This window comes from Rhopilema esculentum, chromosome 8 (genome assembly GCF_057945365.1).
Source record: "Rhopilema esculentum isolate cy_ngs chromosome 8, ASM5794536v1, whole genome shotgun sequence".
NCBI lineage: Eukaryota > Metazoa > Cnidaria > Scyphozoa > Rhizostomeae > Rhizostomatidae > Rhopilema > Rhopilema esculentum.
Genome location: NC_142822.1, coordinates 7,115,972 through 7,134,496, shown reverse-complemented (window position 1 = coordinate 7,134,496; position 18,525 = coordinate 7,115,972). Strand labels below are relative to the sequence as shown.

General features: G+C 37.2%; 3 protein-coding genes across 5 annotated transcripts in view; 2 read left to right on the top strand and 1 right to left on the bottom strand.

Annotated features, from left to right (window-relative positions):
- Positions 1–18,525, top strand: part of LOC135694722 (ubiquitin carboxyl-terminal hydrolase 24) — a 75,077-nt gene that overhangs the window by 29,652 nt on the left and 26,900 nt on the right. For all 3 annotated transcript variants that reach the window (XM_065213570.2, XM_065213571.2, XM_065213572.2), the window contains exons 34-39: positions 851–905; positions 2,293–2,392; positions 15,786–15,847; positions 16,544–16,624; positions 17,300–17,377; positions 18,093–18,201. In XM_065213570.2, the coding sequence (XP_065069642.2) occupies positions 851–905; positions 2,293–2,392; positions 15,786–15,847; positions 16,544–16,624; positions 17,300–17,377; positions 18,093–18,201 (485 nt within the window). The remainder of the gene's footprint in view (positions 1–850; positions 906–2,292; positions 2,393–15,785; positions 15,848–16,543; positions 16,625–17,299; positions 17,378–18,092; positions 18,202–18,525) is intronic.
- On the bottom strand, positions 2,386–7,328 carry LOC135694727 (uncharacterized). Its single transcript, XM_065213579.2, has 2 exons — positions 7,064–7,328; positions 2,386–6,402 (listed from the first exon to the last, which is right to left on the bottom strand). Exon 2 carries the CDS (start codon positions 6,040–6,042, stop codon positions 4,219–4,221), a length of 1,824 nt encoding a protein of 607 aa, XP_065069651.2. The 5' UTR covers positions 6,043–6,402; positions 7,064–7,328; the 3' UTR covers positions 2,386–4,218.
- On the top strand, positions 11,989–15,739 carry LOC135694726 (uncharacterized). Its single transcript, XM_065213578.2, has one exon. The coding sequence runs from the start codon at positions 11,989–11,991 to the stop codon at positions 13,987–13,989; it is 2,001 nt and encodes a 666-aa protein (XP_065069650.2). The 3' UTR covers positions 13,990–15,739.

Below are 18,525 nucleotides of genomic sequence, written 5' to 3'. Positions count from 1 at the left end.
GTGAAGTGCAAAAAACTACAAAATTTTGTGGAACATTTCAAAAACTTTAATGTGTCTGATAACACCCCTTGTGCTCGTGTTTTGTCTACTTAAACAGTCAAAGTTGGTTTTGGGTGCCATGTTTGAAAGGGTGTTAGTAAACTTAAAAGGTTTATTTTTAAGGGCTAGAGCTTTATCCCACTGAATTTAGTAAACTTCGTTGAGAGTAGCCAAACCATTCATTTGGAATTCCAAACATTCGCTTTAATGCTGTTATAAGGTTTATAGTACGTTTTAAGAAGACCTTGTAAGCAATTTAACCGTTGAAACTACAATCCAATTTGTGTAGTTATTAGCAAATAAACTAGAAGTATAAGTTCGAAAATTTTGATATTTTGCCATTTGTCCGGCTCAGAATGCTATTAATAAACTTTGCAAAATGTTCAAGATGGCAAGCATTTTGATATCGTTCATTTCCATTAATACACGATAAATTGTACGATGTTTTCCCTTATCTCGATAACTACAGAGATAAAAAGATCCTTTTTTGCTAAAATTTTGTGAAAGATCATAAAGCAATTATCTTGTTTTTTTCGTTATAAAGAACCCACAATCAATGTGAATGTTGGTTAACTTAAGCAGAAATCTTGCTGCACTTCTGTTGGAAATAAATGTGAAAATTTAGAAACAAGTTTCTAATAATGTATTATAATGATACAATCTTGTAAAATTGTATACCTAAAGACATAGAAGAATTTTTTTTAAACTTTGTTTATTTAATCTGTTTTAAGCTCAAATATAGCGGAGCAGAGCGAAAAAATTTATTTTCATAATTAATTTTTATTTGCATCCGTCTAAACTTTTCTCTTAGGTTAGGAAGGCTGCCATGACACAGCTCACAATTCTAAGCGAGACCGAAATAAACGGTGAGTTTTTTATCTTTGAAACTATCTTTGCGATAAAAGCATTGTAATTCCCATAATGAATAAAATTGCTAAGTCGTCAAGCAGAAGCAAAGCTCTGACGCAAGTTGATAAGAAACCTAAAATCCTGAATCTGTTAACATTAAAACAAAGGTTGAAAATAGGGTCTTTCCTCCATTGGGGTCTTCAACAAAATTAAGGATTTGTGGTAACTGATTGGTCAAAAGCAAAGAGCCAATGAAATTCACGTTGTCCTTACTTCCACGTTAATTTTGCTCTAGTAATATCGTAGATACAATCCCAAAGGAAGAATCTGGGTATTTCCCCGAGCCAAAAAGTTTTGGCAAAAACACAATGTGGGTATTTCCCCGAGCCAACAACACAATTCATCAGATATGCAAATCATTCTTTGCATCAAGAACGTGTAATATGATGAAATGGTAAGCGTTGATTGACGAAAAAGTTTGTTCCCAGAATTGAGCCTGGGATTTGGACTTGGGAAGGAGCACTAGGTAGCTGTTGCGAGATATTGATGTAAGCATTGATAAGTAAACATAATCATCATTTATTACAGTTTCAGTGCACTGCCTTTAAAACAGACATGTTAATAAGTTTATTGAAGTTGTTTTCATACACTTAGTTACAACACTTTGTCCGCAATATGGTTTGGTGTCAACGTTATGTTTCTCAAAAATCTGAAAAAGTAGGCCAGTTTTAATGAAACGTTCGATGTCGACGAAATTCCCTGACATGACGAAATTTTCACTTAGATTAAAGAGAGTAGCCAGCTCTCTGTAATTCCATGCTTCACGAAACCAGATGCTGTTTTAGAAGTACTTCTACAGGCTTCTAAAATTTCAAACATAATTTTTATATGCTGAACTGCGTATCACCTCAAAGCAAAAGTGCAGTGTTTCTTTTAAACCTATTTTAAGCAAGTTGCCATTCCAACAAGAATTACAATTGAAATTGGTTCATATTATTTCTATTTTGAGCTTTGCAAAAGGGTTTTGTTGGTTGTGATTACAATATGTAGGCTATAGCTTTGCAACATTCCAGGTATATGCAGAAATTCCGCATCTTAAAAATATCGACTTTTGGATAATATGTCTAGCTTGAACCAATTATTTTTTATAAAATTTCTTCAATGTTTGGTAGCCACTCTCTAGTGTTTCATTCTCTGTTAAGGGTTCCCTTGCAAGAGCTTTTGAGTATTCAAGCAAGATTTTTCCAACTTTTCATTCGATCTCAAGTATTAAGAATTAATACTATTTACCTAAACAGAATTTATTAGTTTCCTCGGGTTTCACTGTTTTAAGCTTTTTCCTCTCACTGTTCACATATGTATATGTCTTGTTTTCTCATTTAATTGCTCTTCTTTTCTTCTCAGAGCCAAAAGTTCAACAAGCGAGAGATTTCCTTGTTCGAACTCTGTTCAAAGCACCAGTACCTCTGTGGAATTCATCAACGTACATCAGGGCGAACTACAGGTATATGCCTAGCCCTTTCTTTTGATTCTCATAAGGAATTATGTTTAACATATATCTCACTATGCATAAAATACACGTTCTGCCTTCATCTAAAAATCCAGCAAGTAATAAAAATTGAAACTGAAATACGGTGCCTTTGCATTCTAATGTTCATTACGGCAGAGTATTTGTTTGTTTTCGAACCAAGGTTCACATTCATTCCGCTTTGAACGGTTAAATGAAATGATAAAAATTTTAACGCGTGGTTGGAAATTGGAGACAGCCAGTTGCAATTTGTAGCAGCTCGTTGCAAATGGCTACATATTGGATTATCAAGTGGTAGGGACACAAACTAGACAAAAAATTTTGCCTGTCTTGTTATCTGAGCATACAGGGTAGTGTTAATTAGGGTTGCAGATTAAGGCCTTTTTAAGATGCAAGCCATCTTGATGTTACAATTCTTGTTAAAAGTATCTATTTTAAAAGTTAAGTGTATGACATGGACACGAGTATAGCGCGGGCTGTTGTACAAAGCTGCATGCCACGTGGAAAGTAAAAATTTGTAGCAAAATTGGGTGATTTCTGTTTTGTAGTTTCGTAGCGTTGTAACGGCAGAAGGCTGTAAGGGAAGCTTTGCATTTGTAACGATTATCCTGGTCAGTGCCGTCGAAACAAAATTCATGTTTGGGGGGGGGGGCTACCCATTGAGTTCCTTCTCATCCAGTACACTGTTATAAAGGAAATATACTACAGTTTTTACAATTATTGGGGGGCTCTAGCCCCCCGGTTCCGACGGGCCTGTAGACGCTTACCGTTGTTGTGGCACAGTCGACCCCTTTAAGATTTCATACATCAAATCGTGAATCTGATCTTGTCTAAATGATGGTTTGAAAATGTCTCTGCATTGTGATATCTAATATAAGACAATAGCTAATATAAGACAATATCTAATATTATACAATATCTAATACAATGTAATATCATATGATGTTATATTATAATCATGATACTGTGATGGTCTGAAAACAGAACATATGTCTAAGGAGGCATAATTTCTCACAATTTCTTATTATTTACTTATCAATATTTGTCTTATTGCTGTTTGCTTTGATTGCTTACGTAAAACATTTTTTGCTAAATTTATCTCACCTGCCATGTTCAAACAATTCCCATTGAATAATTAATATGGAAAAATTTCTGCCGCCAAAAACTAATTTCTGTTTGTGTCGTTTTGTGAATGTTAAGGGACCAATCATGAACGATTGAAAACTGCAAAGTGGTGCTGAGTGCTGGGCAATTCAAATGCCCCTCCCCTTTTGCTCTTTAATGGATTTCACTCAGAACTTAAGTCAACATAATTTTAACATGTTTGGTTTTTAAAGGCGCCTCTTACTTCTCATATTGGTAATAATTTGTTGACCTATGCCATGTTTTATATCTTTCTGTAGAAGCAAATTGTTTCAAATGAGCCACATTGTTTGAAGTGCGCCACATATGAGGGTGACTTCGTATTGGGAGTAGTTTCACTATGATGTGACCCTTGAACTCCCGGTCCAAAGACAACACTTCTTGCTTTGTTAATTTGTATACACTTTTGTCTCATCATGTCTTGTTTCAACATGGATATAAATGAAAAAGTACGTGGTGAAGATTCCGCTCCATAGAATAATCTCTGCCTGTATCGAGATGATCAGAATTTGATATAGAAAACCCTATACTGAAGCTATACTGATTTCTGAATAATGAACTAAAGCTTTGGTTGCTCACTGTAGTACAACTTCAAAAGCAAACTCAGCATGACCTCGACGCACTGTTGGATCGATCTCAGTATGGATGATCTCTGTTTGCTATGCCTGGGTACGCCTGCCCCCTGTAAGCCGTAAAATAGAAAGGAATTTCCTGAGTAGTCTTCTCCTTAGGCCTTTCCGTGTGGCTAATATGACAACAGGATTTAGAATCACGTCTAAATTTGTGATAGCCGCAGGTATGGAGACCATCTCTTCTGACAATGCGACGTTTGCTGAACGGATTATACGAGAGATGATAAAGGGAAGCCACGTCAGAAGAAAGAAGAGCACCAGTAGGATTGTTGACAGTACAAGACTTGGTTGCATCTTCCTGAGCTGTAGGGTTTTGAGCTGCTGAATGTGCGACGATGGGTCTGAAAGTATTTTGAGCCTCTTGTTCTTTTGTAGGCGTGTGAAATCGTCCGCTTCGAATGAAGACACGCTGTTTGCTTTTCCGCATTCAGCTGAGCTTTTCTTTGCTCGTTTTGGCTCAGGTGAGCTGTGTTGTAGTCCATTCTTAGTGAGAAATCTCTGGACCTGTGACTTTGGACTGTCTGTTACAGATCTATTAATTAATTCATCGCTTTTTTCAAGTTTCTTTTTCATATTAAAGTTGAGTGATCTGTCAAAGTCAAGCTTATCACCTCCAGTAGCTAAATCGTCTACGTCAATCTGGACATCTTCAATTCTTTCCCCATCTTCAACACTGCTGTTTCTACCGGTATTGCAAAAGACATTACTGCCATTGCCTGCGATCTCCTCATGAATTGCACCATTCGCTCTGACGTCATTGGTATCCAGTCCCCCGTTCTCCATTCCAATCGAATTTTCATTGACTTTCCTGAGATTTTCTTCCTTCGGCGTATCTTCAGGCTCACTTTTGCAATATACACATAGGTCACCGTTATGCACGCCCAATTCTTTTCTCGTCATTATTTCCTTGTTAACTATCCCTTGCGGTCTGGTTTTATCAGCATCAGCTTGTTCCTTAGCATACCCATTGAGCGGACTTTGTGGTTCGCCTCCATTTTTCGATATGTCTCTATCTTCCCAAATTGTTATTTTATCCTTCGCTTTTTGTGAAGCGACTGTCAATATTTCAGTTTCATTATTTGAGCCTCCATCAGTTTTACTTTGATCTGCACCGCTCATGTCCATCAAGGTTATGGCTTTTGCAAGTGTCTTAACTAGCAACATTTTACCGCGCGATTTTTCGTCTTCTTGCGATAACCGTATACTTTGCCTGATTGAAAGCTTTTGCTTCCTTGCTACAACGAATACGCTAACATTTGCAACAACAAGGATGATCGCAGGCATCACAAAATCCAATAAAAGAACAGGCACCAGAAACCCGCGATCGCTTATTTCCCACTCGTATCCGCAAGCCGCTCCGTGTACGGCAATATACGAAACCCATCCGGGCATAATTGGAAGCGGCAAGGCAGTCACAAGCGCCTGAATCCAGATAAATACGATGAGAACAAACGCCCGCATTTTGGTCACTCTGTTCACATAAAAATACGGCCATATTATAGCAACGAAGCGATCGAGAGACAGCAATGTCAAGGACAACACTTTGGATGCAGCTAAGCTGTAGTTGAAAAAAATTGCAGCTCTGCAGGCGGGTAAATGTTCTTTTGACGACTCGTTATTAACAGGCGGCAATTCTGCAAGTAACGAAACAAGGTAATACGGGCAGCCTGACATGCATGACAGAATTGTAGCGGTGAGAAGTGACGTTAAGAAACAGTTTGTTATTGGGGTTCGAGAACCCTGTCTGCTCAGCATCAAATGAAGTATAGCTATATTGAGCGGTGCCCCAATGAGGAATATGCCGGTGTAGAAAATTGTCAACGAGATCTGCAAACCAGTCGTTATTGTCATGACGCTTTCAGTATTGGCTTCTTGCTCATATAAACACGAGTGCAATTTTTTAATAAAGTCTTGCCATTTCTACGTCAATTCATCCTGTATTGTCGCCAAGCAGCCGTTCTTATCTTGGCAGCTAGAGCCTTTTTATCCCTTATATCTCGTATCTCGCGTTTATCTGTCCAACTGATACTGAGACCTGCTGCGATTAATCATATTATTTTAGAAGATATTGATTCGTCTTCGTTTCGACATGCTTCAAAATAATTCGTTGTGTTTAAATTAAATCTGGGCTGAAGGCTTCTACTTGCTTGCTTGAATTTTACGAGTAATGTTGCCACCAGCTCCTAGTAACATCTGTTTTACTGATTTCGCCTGTAATCGATATTAGAGAGATTATGTAAAATTCAGTTCACGGCAGATCTCTCGCAATAGAAAACCCATTCTCATTCAAATCTTGGTTTATATACCCATTTGTCTACTGCCTGCATTGTACATTTAGCATCAAGGTCTGCTGCAATCAAAATGCATTTATGTCAGGAAGAAGAAAACAGCTCTTAGCTTGGCCATGTAATCATGAACTTGAAGACTTCTCTACCTTTTTTATTTTGTGTTCATCGACGATTAGAGAAATTAAATCTTTATTCTTTAAGGAAGACATAAACGGGCAACGCAGATAAAGCTTAAATGAACTGTCATATCGTTCTTAAATCCGAACATTTTTTATTATGACTCGAAATTCCCTGTGGCTTTTGACATTTTGCAAGAAAACGGCATGAAAACTGCACTTAGATTTGTTTTCTGTTAAAGGTTTTAGCAGTATATACAAGCCCTTTTGATTTTCATCCCGCTTGACGTCATATTGCAAGATCTATGCGTTAAAGAAGTGAATATTGCAACTACAGCTAATCCTTCTTTCCGTTAACATTAAAAAATCTTTTCCTTAAACACACATATTCGTAAGTGAAAGTACTTTCTCTTGCAATCTTTTTGTCAATCAAAAATTGGTTGTGCCTGTAAAGTTGGTATCGCTTACCTCTCCTATTTGTTTGCTGATATGAAGATAAAATATTGTGGCCTAAATGCTTACACGTCTCGTAGTGTCTTATTTGACTTGATAGAAATGCGTCATCTCTTGCGACCTTTCTTCGTGTCAACGAATATGTTGCCAACAAAGAGATGGTTGCCGATATTCTCCGCTGTCTTTGTTCAAATACCGTTCTTCTGTTCGAAATTAATCATAATGATAACTTGACATTTCTTCTTTCTATCTGCAGAGCTCAATGGATACTCGCATTCATATGAAAGAATAATCAAATTACTCCTTTGCTATGAATCATTGCAATAACCCCTCTGAATAATATTTATTCAAGCTTGGTCACTGCTACTAGCAAACATATAGAATTACTTGAATTAATGACAATAATAGCAGGTGCCTCGGAAGTTTTTGATCTTTGTCAGTGTGCATCAAATGCCATCGTTCATTTCCTGTTTGTAATTACGCTAAATAGAAAATATGAGCACCAGCTTTGTTTTTCTTGCTATGTATTTGGACAAGCAAATGACGTCATCAGGTCCTTTAGTATTTATAATTTTGACCAGTAAGGCACTATGCAAAACGTTTTAATGAAATATTTGACACACCCTCCTTGCATTCAACAATTTTAAGATATTTCACTGCGCGCCTTTTCCATGATTCTCATGAAAGTGCATAGAAATTTTATTGAAATACATGACCTTCACCGTGGCACCATTTCATAAAGGCCACGCAATAGAGTTGTCAAGTGATGACGTCACAAAAGTCAATTTTAAGAATTTTTAAAATTTGTTCCCATATCCTAAAAGAGCATCGTGAAATACCTCTAAATTTGCAAAATCAGTTCGAGGTATTACGAATTGGCTGAGATATGACCAGATGAGCACAAGTTCTGGCCCCATCAAACCTCTGTAATTTGGTCTCAGTTCATAACTTTATGAACTGAGCCAAAATAACAGCAATTCGTTAGCAAATTTCAAATCTTCTACTGGCCATAGCTCACCCAATTTTTGACAAATTAAACTGATTTTGCATATATGGACTATTTCATGGTGTTCTCTTATGTGATGTGGTCAAAATTCTAAAAATAATTCTAAAAATAGTTTATTTGTGACGTCACATTTGAGAATTCTTTTCACTCTCACAATTCTCCAGATTTCAGGTAACAAAGATATTCAAAATTCTTCTTTTTTACGTTTTCTGTGCTTGTTCAGTAACCAGAACTTATTAAAAGTTCCCTTTAGGCCGAAGCCTAGAGCCAGCAAACTTGGGAATTGAATAGTATTGTTTTAAGATCTTTTCTTTTTGCATGAAACTCCGGACATGGCATATCAAAGTGACATCTTTGTTGGGGCGACGAGTCTGAATTCCTATTGTTTATGGTCATTGTTCTATCCATTTTTCTGAACCAATGAGAAAGTGCATCATATGGACATGCGCATTAGGAAGTCAAAACTAGGATATACTATGGTTGCATATGGTATTGCAGGTGACTGGTTTGCCTCCTACTTGAGTAATAGAAAACAGTATTGCTCTTTAGGTGATCAAGAATCCAATGAAAGCTTGCTTACATGTGGCATCCCCAAGGATCTTGTCTGGGCCCACTCTTATTCATCATCTGTCTCAATGATTTTGAAAACTGTCTTGAGCTTTCTAAAGTGGGAATGTACGCAGATGAAACTCATGTGACATTAACGTCTGGTAGCAAGGAAGAACTCCTTGAAAATTCTCGGGAGGAAATGACGAATATTTCGGAGTGGATGAGAATTAGAGAGTAATGGGTGCAACGCCCTTCTCTCGGCCTCCCTCTCCCTTTCCTCTCCCATGCCTCCAGCGGTGCCACTTATCGTTTTGCTTTTTTCCTATACCTGAAAAATCAGCACAATCGTGATGGTGATGAGGATGATATCATGATATTAGCTATTTATACACGTTCCAATCCATCAACTCTAATTTTTGTAAACAGTTGATAGTAAATACATCAGATGAATAGGAAATAGTGCAAATTTTTATCTTGTCATTACATTTTACCGGGACCTGCTCTAGTATGATCTATGGCGCTGGATTCCTCTGTAGCCTTCCGGGTCACTAGATTTCAGCATCTCGTCATTTCTGCATATCCAACAGACAGTGACGTGCTGGCAGAGGACGCCAAAATGAATATCAGGGACGCCAAAATGAATATTCACATTAAAGGGGCGCTGAAGGCGCCCTAGCCAAATAGCTGGCAAACGAGGACAATTTTCTTAAAAAAACCAAGCATGCTAAAGACGGACACTGTATACAATCCACAATAAATCGTTTTGAAGAGAACAAGAATCACCTCTTCTTTCTTACAAACTTTGATTCGCTTAACAACGATCGTCAAACACCATCTCAAGATCCCACCCTAAATATAAATGATTTTTGCACAAAGTAGAAACCAGGGACGTACCGAGGAAGGGGTGCAGGGTGTTTTTGAGGAACCCGCCGATAATTTTGGGCTTGGTGAGGAAATGTTTGGATTAGGCACCATTTCATAAAACTATTGGGAGAGTGCAAGGAGTTTTGATTTACTGAAATGCTAGGAAGGAAAAGCCGAGAGATTATGTCCTTATCTGGAGATAAGCTGAAATTTGATTAATTACCGTCAAATGATTAAAACCATTGGTTGATTAAAACCACCAAATAGCTTTCAGTCTGTCGATATTAATTTCAAAGAAAGCTTGTGTTATTGAAAATTGTATCAAAAAGTCAATTTTCCAGCAAACTAGAAGCATCAAAATAGAGTACCGAAGTGATGACGTCATAAAAATATATTTTTAGAATTTCTAAATTTTGATCCCGGAACCTGAATGAGCATTATAAAATACCTCTAAATATGCAAAGTCAGTTAAAAGCATTACGAATTGGCTGAGATATGGCCACTTGAGCACAGGCTCTTGCCCATTAAATCTCTGTAATTTGGTCTTGGTTCATAACTTTATGAACCAGGCCAGAATAACAGTAATCTGTTAGCAAACTCAAAATCTTTCATTTGCCATATCTCACCCAATTTGGAACATATCTAACTAATTTTTTATATTGAGAGGTATTTTATGCCGTTCTTTAAGATTATGTGGCAAAATTTAAGAAATTCTCAAAATAGATTTTTGATGACGTCACACTTCCGTACTCTATTTGAAAGTTTTTTCCTTCGGCGACAACCATGGTGCCGCCTCGGACAGTATAGTTATAACCTTGGCTTCTTCCGTCATATAGATCTAGAGGGTTGAAAGTTCTGATATTATGATGTAAATAGATTTCGTAAATCGAAACAAAGTATTGCGGCGGGATGGTGTCAGCAGCTAAAGAAATTTCAGATAATTTTTTTCAATCAGACAAATTTGTAGTAAAACCAAACAAGGCCTGCCTGGCATCGGTCTTTGGGCCATCTTTTGAAGAAAGCTTATGGGTATTGTCCAGGATCTTCCATGAGTCTAGATCGATGTTGTGAATATTTGGATGCATTTTCCGACCATCTCTAGAAAGCCTTCTTTGCAATTTTTTGCCGCCAACCATGGTCACGGCCTTCACTAAACTCCTGAACGATCTTACCGCCCCTTCCCTACCCCCAAGGCTAAACTTTAATCTACACAGCTAACATGAACGACGACGGTTCTCCGCGAACTCTAATACTTATACAATCCAATGAAATATAAACAGGCACAGCGCAGTCTTTCTCAAGCACTGCCTGTCCTAAATCCAAACTGGGCCGCAAGAGCTTTCGCAAGCCTCTTGGGCGAAACGGTTAGCTTCCTTCTAGTGTTTAGCTTTACCTGGCTGATACCTTCTAAAGCTCTCTTCGAATCTCCCCGAATCTCACTTACTACATATATTTATATGTACAAAGAAATTACCAGAAAAGCATAAATAAGCATAAAATGTTACCTAAAATAAACTAATGACTACACAACATGACGTAATCCTAATGAGGGGGTAATCCTACACAAAAGAATGGAATGCAGTGTAATGCTGCGTGGCGCTGTGTCGCGAGGACAGAACATTCGGGACACAACGGGGAGTTTCCTAAGAATTACGTAATATACAAAATAACTACGTATACAAACATAACAATCCTAATACTGGGGCTGGGACTATTTTAGCTCTATTACAGCACCATTTTGATCTTTGCCTCCCTTGCGATCTCGTGTCACAGTAAATGTAAAAACTTTTAAGCTTCTTTATTTAGCTACAAAGAAGACTTAATTTATTGCAATAGGAATATGAAGTTGTATCATAATTAAAAAAAAATGGAAATACCATATATACATGAACAGATTGCTTGAGACACCACCAAATTCCCTTTGATAATTCTTCGAAGTTTGACGACTTTCAGAATTATGCCAATGAAAATTTTAAAAGATCTCTCGTGGCGCTTTGTGGGTCATTTAGTCCAATGGAGAAATCGAAAGCAAAAACAAAACCTACGAACCTACGGTCATGATTGAATTATAATGAGGGGTATTATCAACTTCAAAGTAATTTTCGGAAGAGCTTTGTTTAAATTAACAGTCAGTCTTGTGTGTATGTGAAATGTTGCGTGGAGTAGCGTCAGAATTAACCTCGAAAACAATGCACGTTGCTTCTTTCGATCGTTAGTTACTGAACTGGAAAACAGGAAACTGTCTGGTTTTGGCTGTTTGAGATTCCAGGAACAAGAAAACGAGTCAAGAGCGATTGTTTTTTATCCTATTCGCATTTTCGAATTTTACACCAACGAAAGGAGTCCTTGGCTTTGGATTGTAATCTTGTTTGTGTTGTTACAACGGATTGTTGATTGCCCCGCATCAAAACGTGTCCTGTGGCAAGCGAAGTGCCAATGGATTAGAATCTGCTGTTTGATGCCTTTGGATTAACCAAGTTTGATAAAGATATACGAAAGATGCAATATTTTCATCGCAATAATGGGATTTAATAGCTCGTTACTTGGATTTTTTATATTCTTGTACGCTGTTATTTTTGCTTTGGGGATTGTTCTAAACATTTCGATCTTAACTGTTGTTTTGTCGTCAAGGCTGAATCGAAGTAAGATTTCGAACCTGTACTTAATCCAGTTTCTAATCATCGATGTGATCTCGTGTATCATCAATTCATCGTACCATCTGACCACTTTACTTGTACATTTGCCCCCGCCGGATTCCCGCACAAGAGCTGCATACGCGAATGCGTGTAGGGTTACTATATTCCTCGTTTACGCGCTCAGTGTTGCTAAGATCCTGTCACTCACGTTGTTGTCGTTTGAGCGATTTATCGCAGTCCACTATCCTCTTCATTATTCCAAATATGCAAACAGAAAACTGTTGCTCTTTTTGACAGTTTACATTGTGTTGCAGGCAGTTTGCACACTGTTACCATCAACTTTGAAGCCAGGTTGGATCGCTTATTTTGGGGAGGTGGGCGGCGCTTGTGGAATAAACTGGGGGGCAACCGTGGCCTATTATGCCATACCAGTCATACTATTAGATTTTGTTATACCGGCGGTAGTTCTGGTTGTTACCAACGTAAGTGTATTTGTTATTGCCAGAAGACAACGAATAAGGGACTCAGAATTACGTGGTCGATCGCAGCCAGATACACCCCGCAAGACGGAGTTGGCAAAAACTTTGATAAAGACTGTTTGCTTAATGGAAACCGGTAACGGCCAGCAATTCCAAAGCAAAACTGGAAGTGAAAGACCTGGTTCCGTGCTCAGTAATGAAAGGGTCTTTACAATCATTGATGACGTCACTCCCAACCATAACAAGCTGTTTGATATTCAAGAAGTTTCTAATGATTTTGCCCATGCTGCGGACAACTATGGAAGTGAGACCGCTAATGATTCGAACATTTCGAGTCGCTCCTCCATTTTATGTAACCACGTCAATGCAAATGCATCAGAGCATTGCCAACAGGAAAGTTGTATGTCCCAATCACGAAACAACAACCAGAAAGGGTTTTGTCGGCACCGAGAAAAACAAGAGGTTCCTCAGAATGATAATAAAATGGTAGAAAATCCTATTTCTTTGCAGGATTTAGCTGCATTGCCTGACAAATTGCAGGGGTATCAAGTTGGGAAGATTGATAAAGAGGAGCAGTTTAATGAATTTAATCAAAGCCCTAATTTGTATCAAATGTCTTCCAATGAGATAAGATTGGAGACCAATTCAGAGCCTGATGAAGAGTATTCCGATACATTACAGAACAGCAATGTTGATGACGTTATAGGCAATAGTAAATTGGAAGCACTGGCAGAAGGGAAAAGTATAAATGATCTTCATGATCGTGGTTTAGGCGTAGATAGTGAATTATGTGCAGTGTGTGGAAACCAAGAAATTGATGTGGAATTAGAGAATGTTAAAGGGTGTCAGCCGAGATCGTTTCGTAATGCATCATGTTTAGGGGCATTTTCTCACGATCAAGCACCCAATGGGGTGGTAGCTAGTACTTTGAAGGATACTGGGACGTCTCCTTCTGGAGAAATAGGTTCTGCAGATATCATAGGCGTTGATAGTGCCAGATACACGTGTCGGTGCTTGACTCTCGGCTTCAGTGATAATGGTTTTGCCGACAACGACGAATTCAGTCATCTTACTCGCCAGAAAAGGTTAAGATTACTGTCACTGCCTAATTTGGCCGCCAGTGCTTTAGAAACGGAAGAAGCAAAATGGAATATCGTACATTCGACCTTGCTGGTTGTCCTTTGCCATTTCATTACGTATTTGCCTTTTATTGTTTCCCGTCTTGTAGAAACATTCACTGTTCAACGAATTTTGTCAAGCGAGGCATCTGCTGCAACAGCAGCAGTAAACAACATAGATGTTGTCATTATACCGTTGATAGTTCTATGGACGCGTGCAAATTTCCGTAAAGAGCTCAAAACAAAACTCAACACGTGCATCTCGTTCTTGAAACCCAATCGAGGCTAATATAAAATGGGGATGTTATAAACTCTTTTTTTCATCAAAAGTAACTTTTGTGGAATATTGATTGATCTCAGAAGTAACGAGAGTGATTATGATAATTTATGCAGATAAACGTATAATCACGCAAATAACAGGTAGACATGTTAACTATACAAAGAATTTGCCAGACGGTCAAATGTAGAATGAAACGGACTTTGTGATGCTGTAAATTTTTCGTCGGTAATCCAATATCAAGAAAATGATGCCCTTGAATGATGCTACAATTGCTTCTTTTATCTAAAAATCTTGTTTTTAAATAGCCAATACATCAATTTCTCTGAGCTGGTGCAGAAGTTATACCATTTGGTGCACGGGTATTTTCACGTACCTTATCATAACACTTGCTACTGCTGTTTGCCCCATGCGTACTGTGTTATGCATTCACTCTCATTTTCGCCATTATAAATCAACATAATCCTGGAATGATCATGAGACCGGAGATTTTCGAACCCCTTTGATAAGTTTAAAACAGTATGCAGCTACAGTCATATCTATTACAAAAGTCAGTAATGTAGTGGTAATCATAATACCCAAATTGCAATAGCAACATATATAGAGTAATTTCTGGAAGCCCACCCAAAGGTGTTTTATAGTCTGCAAGCCTATAGTGATTTTATTCAAAAGATTTTGATAACATTTGATAGCTGTCATGAAACATTAATGTTCAAGTTCGAAGTTTCAAGTACAGTTTATCGCCAATAGATCAGGATTGACTATAGAAGCAGGTTTTTGAAATATTGACAAAGTTGATAAACCTCTGTAATAAGGTTGCGAAACCTCTGTAAGATGGCCTAATTTGTTGGATGCATTCAGCTGCGAGAAAATTGCAGAATGTGATTGTTTGTAAATAGCAGAAATATTAGGTTAATGAACCATTTTCCGATATTTTTATGCCTTACAACACTGCCGATAGAGGCGTATCTAAGGGATCATGCCCACTTCTTTTCTTACGTTCGTCGGTGTAATCATTTGTTTGTCATTAAAAGCTCCTGGTGGTAGATGAAATAGGAACAAAACTGTCTCCACAAATTTCTGCGTCGGTAAATTTTACAATATAAAGTATATCAAGTTACCTGTCCAGGTTCTTTTGGCCGGATCAAAGAGCCACACATACTCTAAATAGGAATATCTTCTTGATATATTTTTACGATTTTACAATTTCTGTAGTCTGAAATTATGTTAGAACATAATGGTAGAATCCCTCAGGGCAATTGATTGTTGGTGAAATCAGAAAGGCCCTCAAGCAGTCGTTGACAATAAAAGGCACAGTGTCCCGTCACATTTTGATAGCCATTCAAATTTCCAATTGATTGGACTTTTCATATTCCCCCAATTTTCCAAAGGTGTCTGCAACCTCGAAATCATGATTCCAAAGAATATATCTATCGTTGGCCGAAGGCTGTGTGATATTATGATACAGCTGATCACACACAACTGGAATATAATATAAATTTCGCTTTATCCGAAGTTTATAATATGAAAGGGTCTGACGAACAATGTTCTGATATGTTCAAGAAAGCTCTTTGTGAGATCTCCACTTTTTTTCACTGTTCCTCTTATCCACTTGCAACTTCTGCTACTCTGAGATTGACCACGCAAGTAAATGCATTATATTTTGTCCTCAATATAAGTTATCAAACAATCTCCCGCTGAGGTTTTTTAAGGATATCGTCCATTTTGGTAACTTTCTAGATGTGCCATTAATATGATTTGATAAAGATTTAGCAAATATGTTTTCATTTTCTATTTGTGAATTTTAGGATCCACAGTCAGTGTACACCGTATTTCGACCTGCTGTGCAATCTTCTTCGAAATTTACCAAGTGAGCTCTTATGTTTCAAAAACTTTGCATCTTCGAAATTTTACACATCTGAAGAAAAAGGAATAGAGTCAAATGACCATTGGGTAGTTTTTACATGAAGTAGCTATAGAGCAAGAGTACTGAGTTGAATGGCTATCGAATGACTCTTTTTATCTTTCTTTCCCAGAATTGAAGCTTCATCAATTTTTCGATGTGATTATTGCTTCGCTTTTCAGCCGTTTTATTGAGCAAAACGTTTTATTGATAGATATAAGGTCCTTGTTCAATATAAAGATATGATTTCATTAGCATTTAATTTAAGCCAAATTTTTATCGACGTAGCTTGGAGAATACTTAAGCTGTGTTGCTTGTGTTGCTTTCGAATCTAAGAACTGTGCAAATATTCGTGAGGAAATTATTGCATAAAAGATGCGATTTCCTTTATGTCTTCCCGGTTCCTAAACTTACAAACAATCTTTTGGTGGTACAAAACTTGAAAATGGCTTTCGATCTATGTTTTGACGTTTTAAACTCTGAAGAGTGTTAGAGGAAAAGCTTGAATTTATTCAAATGTTTGCTTCTTTCAAAGCCAGTTCCTAAACTTCTTGAACTTTGTGCTGATGTCTGTCTGTTCCAAGATGCAATGTTTACACTAACATAAAATCCAACGACTTATTCTACGTTACAGCAAGTAATTGCATAAATTCTTTATACTAGAGAGCGATCAAGAAAATTTAAAAGTCAAGCCTTCGAAGTTATTAGAAGATGAGATTGGATGGTTGTCGTCATCTGGCGCCGGTAGTTTTTTATTTTGTTATTATGAATTAGTATCAGAATCATTATTATTTCATGTTTTAGCATAAAGTTCCACTGACAAAAAGAAGGTTCTTAACAATTATTATGTTGGCGATTCCCTGTGTCAATCACTCTTAAATTTATTTTATTGGCTGAAGTGTTTCCATAAAGATCTCGCCTCTATAAAAATTCAGCCAATCTGAAGCTTTGAAGTTCCGATTGTATTATAATTATGCACATTTTAATCTTTATTCAGATGATGTACTTTTATCAACTCTCCAGAAAAATAGGACTTTGACTTAAACTGAGATGGTGTTAAATCACAGTAGCGTAGGAAAGATCGTATTCATTGTTTGACAACAATAGAGACAAAAGGGACTGTTGATTAGAAACAAAGTATTTTTTGGAATTTTTGGGGTGGCACGAGCCCCCTTCCCCAACCCCCCTCCAAAGTAGTTACGGTCTTGTTAACCATTGGATATAAGTCGTTTGAAGACGGAAAGGGGATATTGTTAAGACAAAGATGTTAGAACCTTCAAAGTATCTTTTCAACATAGAACGATAGGTTCCATTATTTAAGTAGCAGAGATGTCATTTTTGTTCAAGAAATTTTTATGCCATTCGAACCCTTCATTTCTTTTTAAAATTCTATTTTAATTTCTTTTAAATAATCTGTAGATCCGGCCTTACTCCTTGGCCATTTGAAGCTGATAAAAACATTGTTTACCTGTGAAGGTGTGGACAAGCGTGCACTTGGTATGTTTAAGTTTTTTATTTTGTTCTTTTATCTCCTTAAATTTCAACCTTCGTTCACTTTGTTCAATTTGCTTAATATTTTCCAAAAAGAATTCTTGTGTAATTGATAAAATTATAAATAAACTTTATAAATTTTTATTTGCATAAGAAATCTTTATATTTTCAGAACACAATGCAAGAAGAAGGGGATTATTATTTCCCACATTAAAAGCAGATCGCACTGTCTTTTTTATACCAGCGCCAATTCTTTCTGTTGTCTTTATCCTTCTGTCGAAATTTATGAAACCCTTTTAGAAAGCTCGTTCGCATTTCCCGAAGCGATTTCAAAATATATTTTAGAAGACCCTTACCAATATCTGTCTTGAGATACGCTCAAGATAGACTATTTCTGATTTTGTCTTTAACGATTTATAATTAGCTTCATGTATATTTTTATACAAAAGTTATGTGCTTGATAGATTTAAGTTGATCGTGAGTTTATATAACACTTGATTGCCAAAATAATTGGTTTTTCTATAGGATGGTGAAAAGGACGAACAGTTGCAGCTTTAATGCCTCGAATTTGCCTTTCTTGCATTCCTTAGGTTTAGGTTTTGGGATTTTTGTTTGCCTGGCGTTGCCATAATCGAAAACAGATACTCCTTGTGACATGGCTTGGTGATATGGTCATTACAGTTTGCACAGAATCTCCATTCATTAAGTATTTTCCTTGCAGGGAAAGAGTACATAAAAACATTACTAGACGACTTTCTGTTCGCTGCGTCAAAGTTTGTCCAGAGAAATCAAACGATTGCCAATGAAGTTTTACTAGAATCAAGTGCAAGGTGAGTTGCAATGCTTTGAACCCTATTCGCCGTGTTTCAACCCATTGTAGGAACCATAACACCATGTCTCCAGAGGATCCCGTTTTTTAAGAAAAAAGAGCCTCGGATGAACAGGAAGCTGTTGTCATCGCAGGATACAGTTCTTGGTGATACTTTCAAAAATTTGCTTCTTCTGTTATTGATAAAAGTTTCTATTTTACCAGTAGCAACGCGTCCGTAAATGTCTTAAAAATTGAAAGTACGGGAATCATGTTCTATAGATTGCGAGATTTACAACACAGATGAATGTCCTATCTTTTCTGAAACTTTCTTTCATCTAATTTT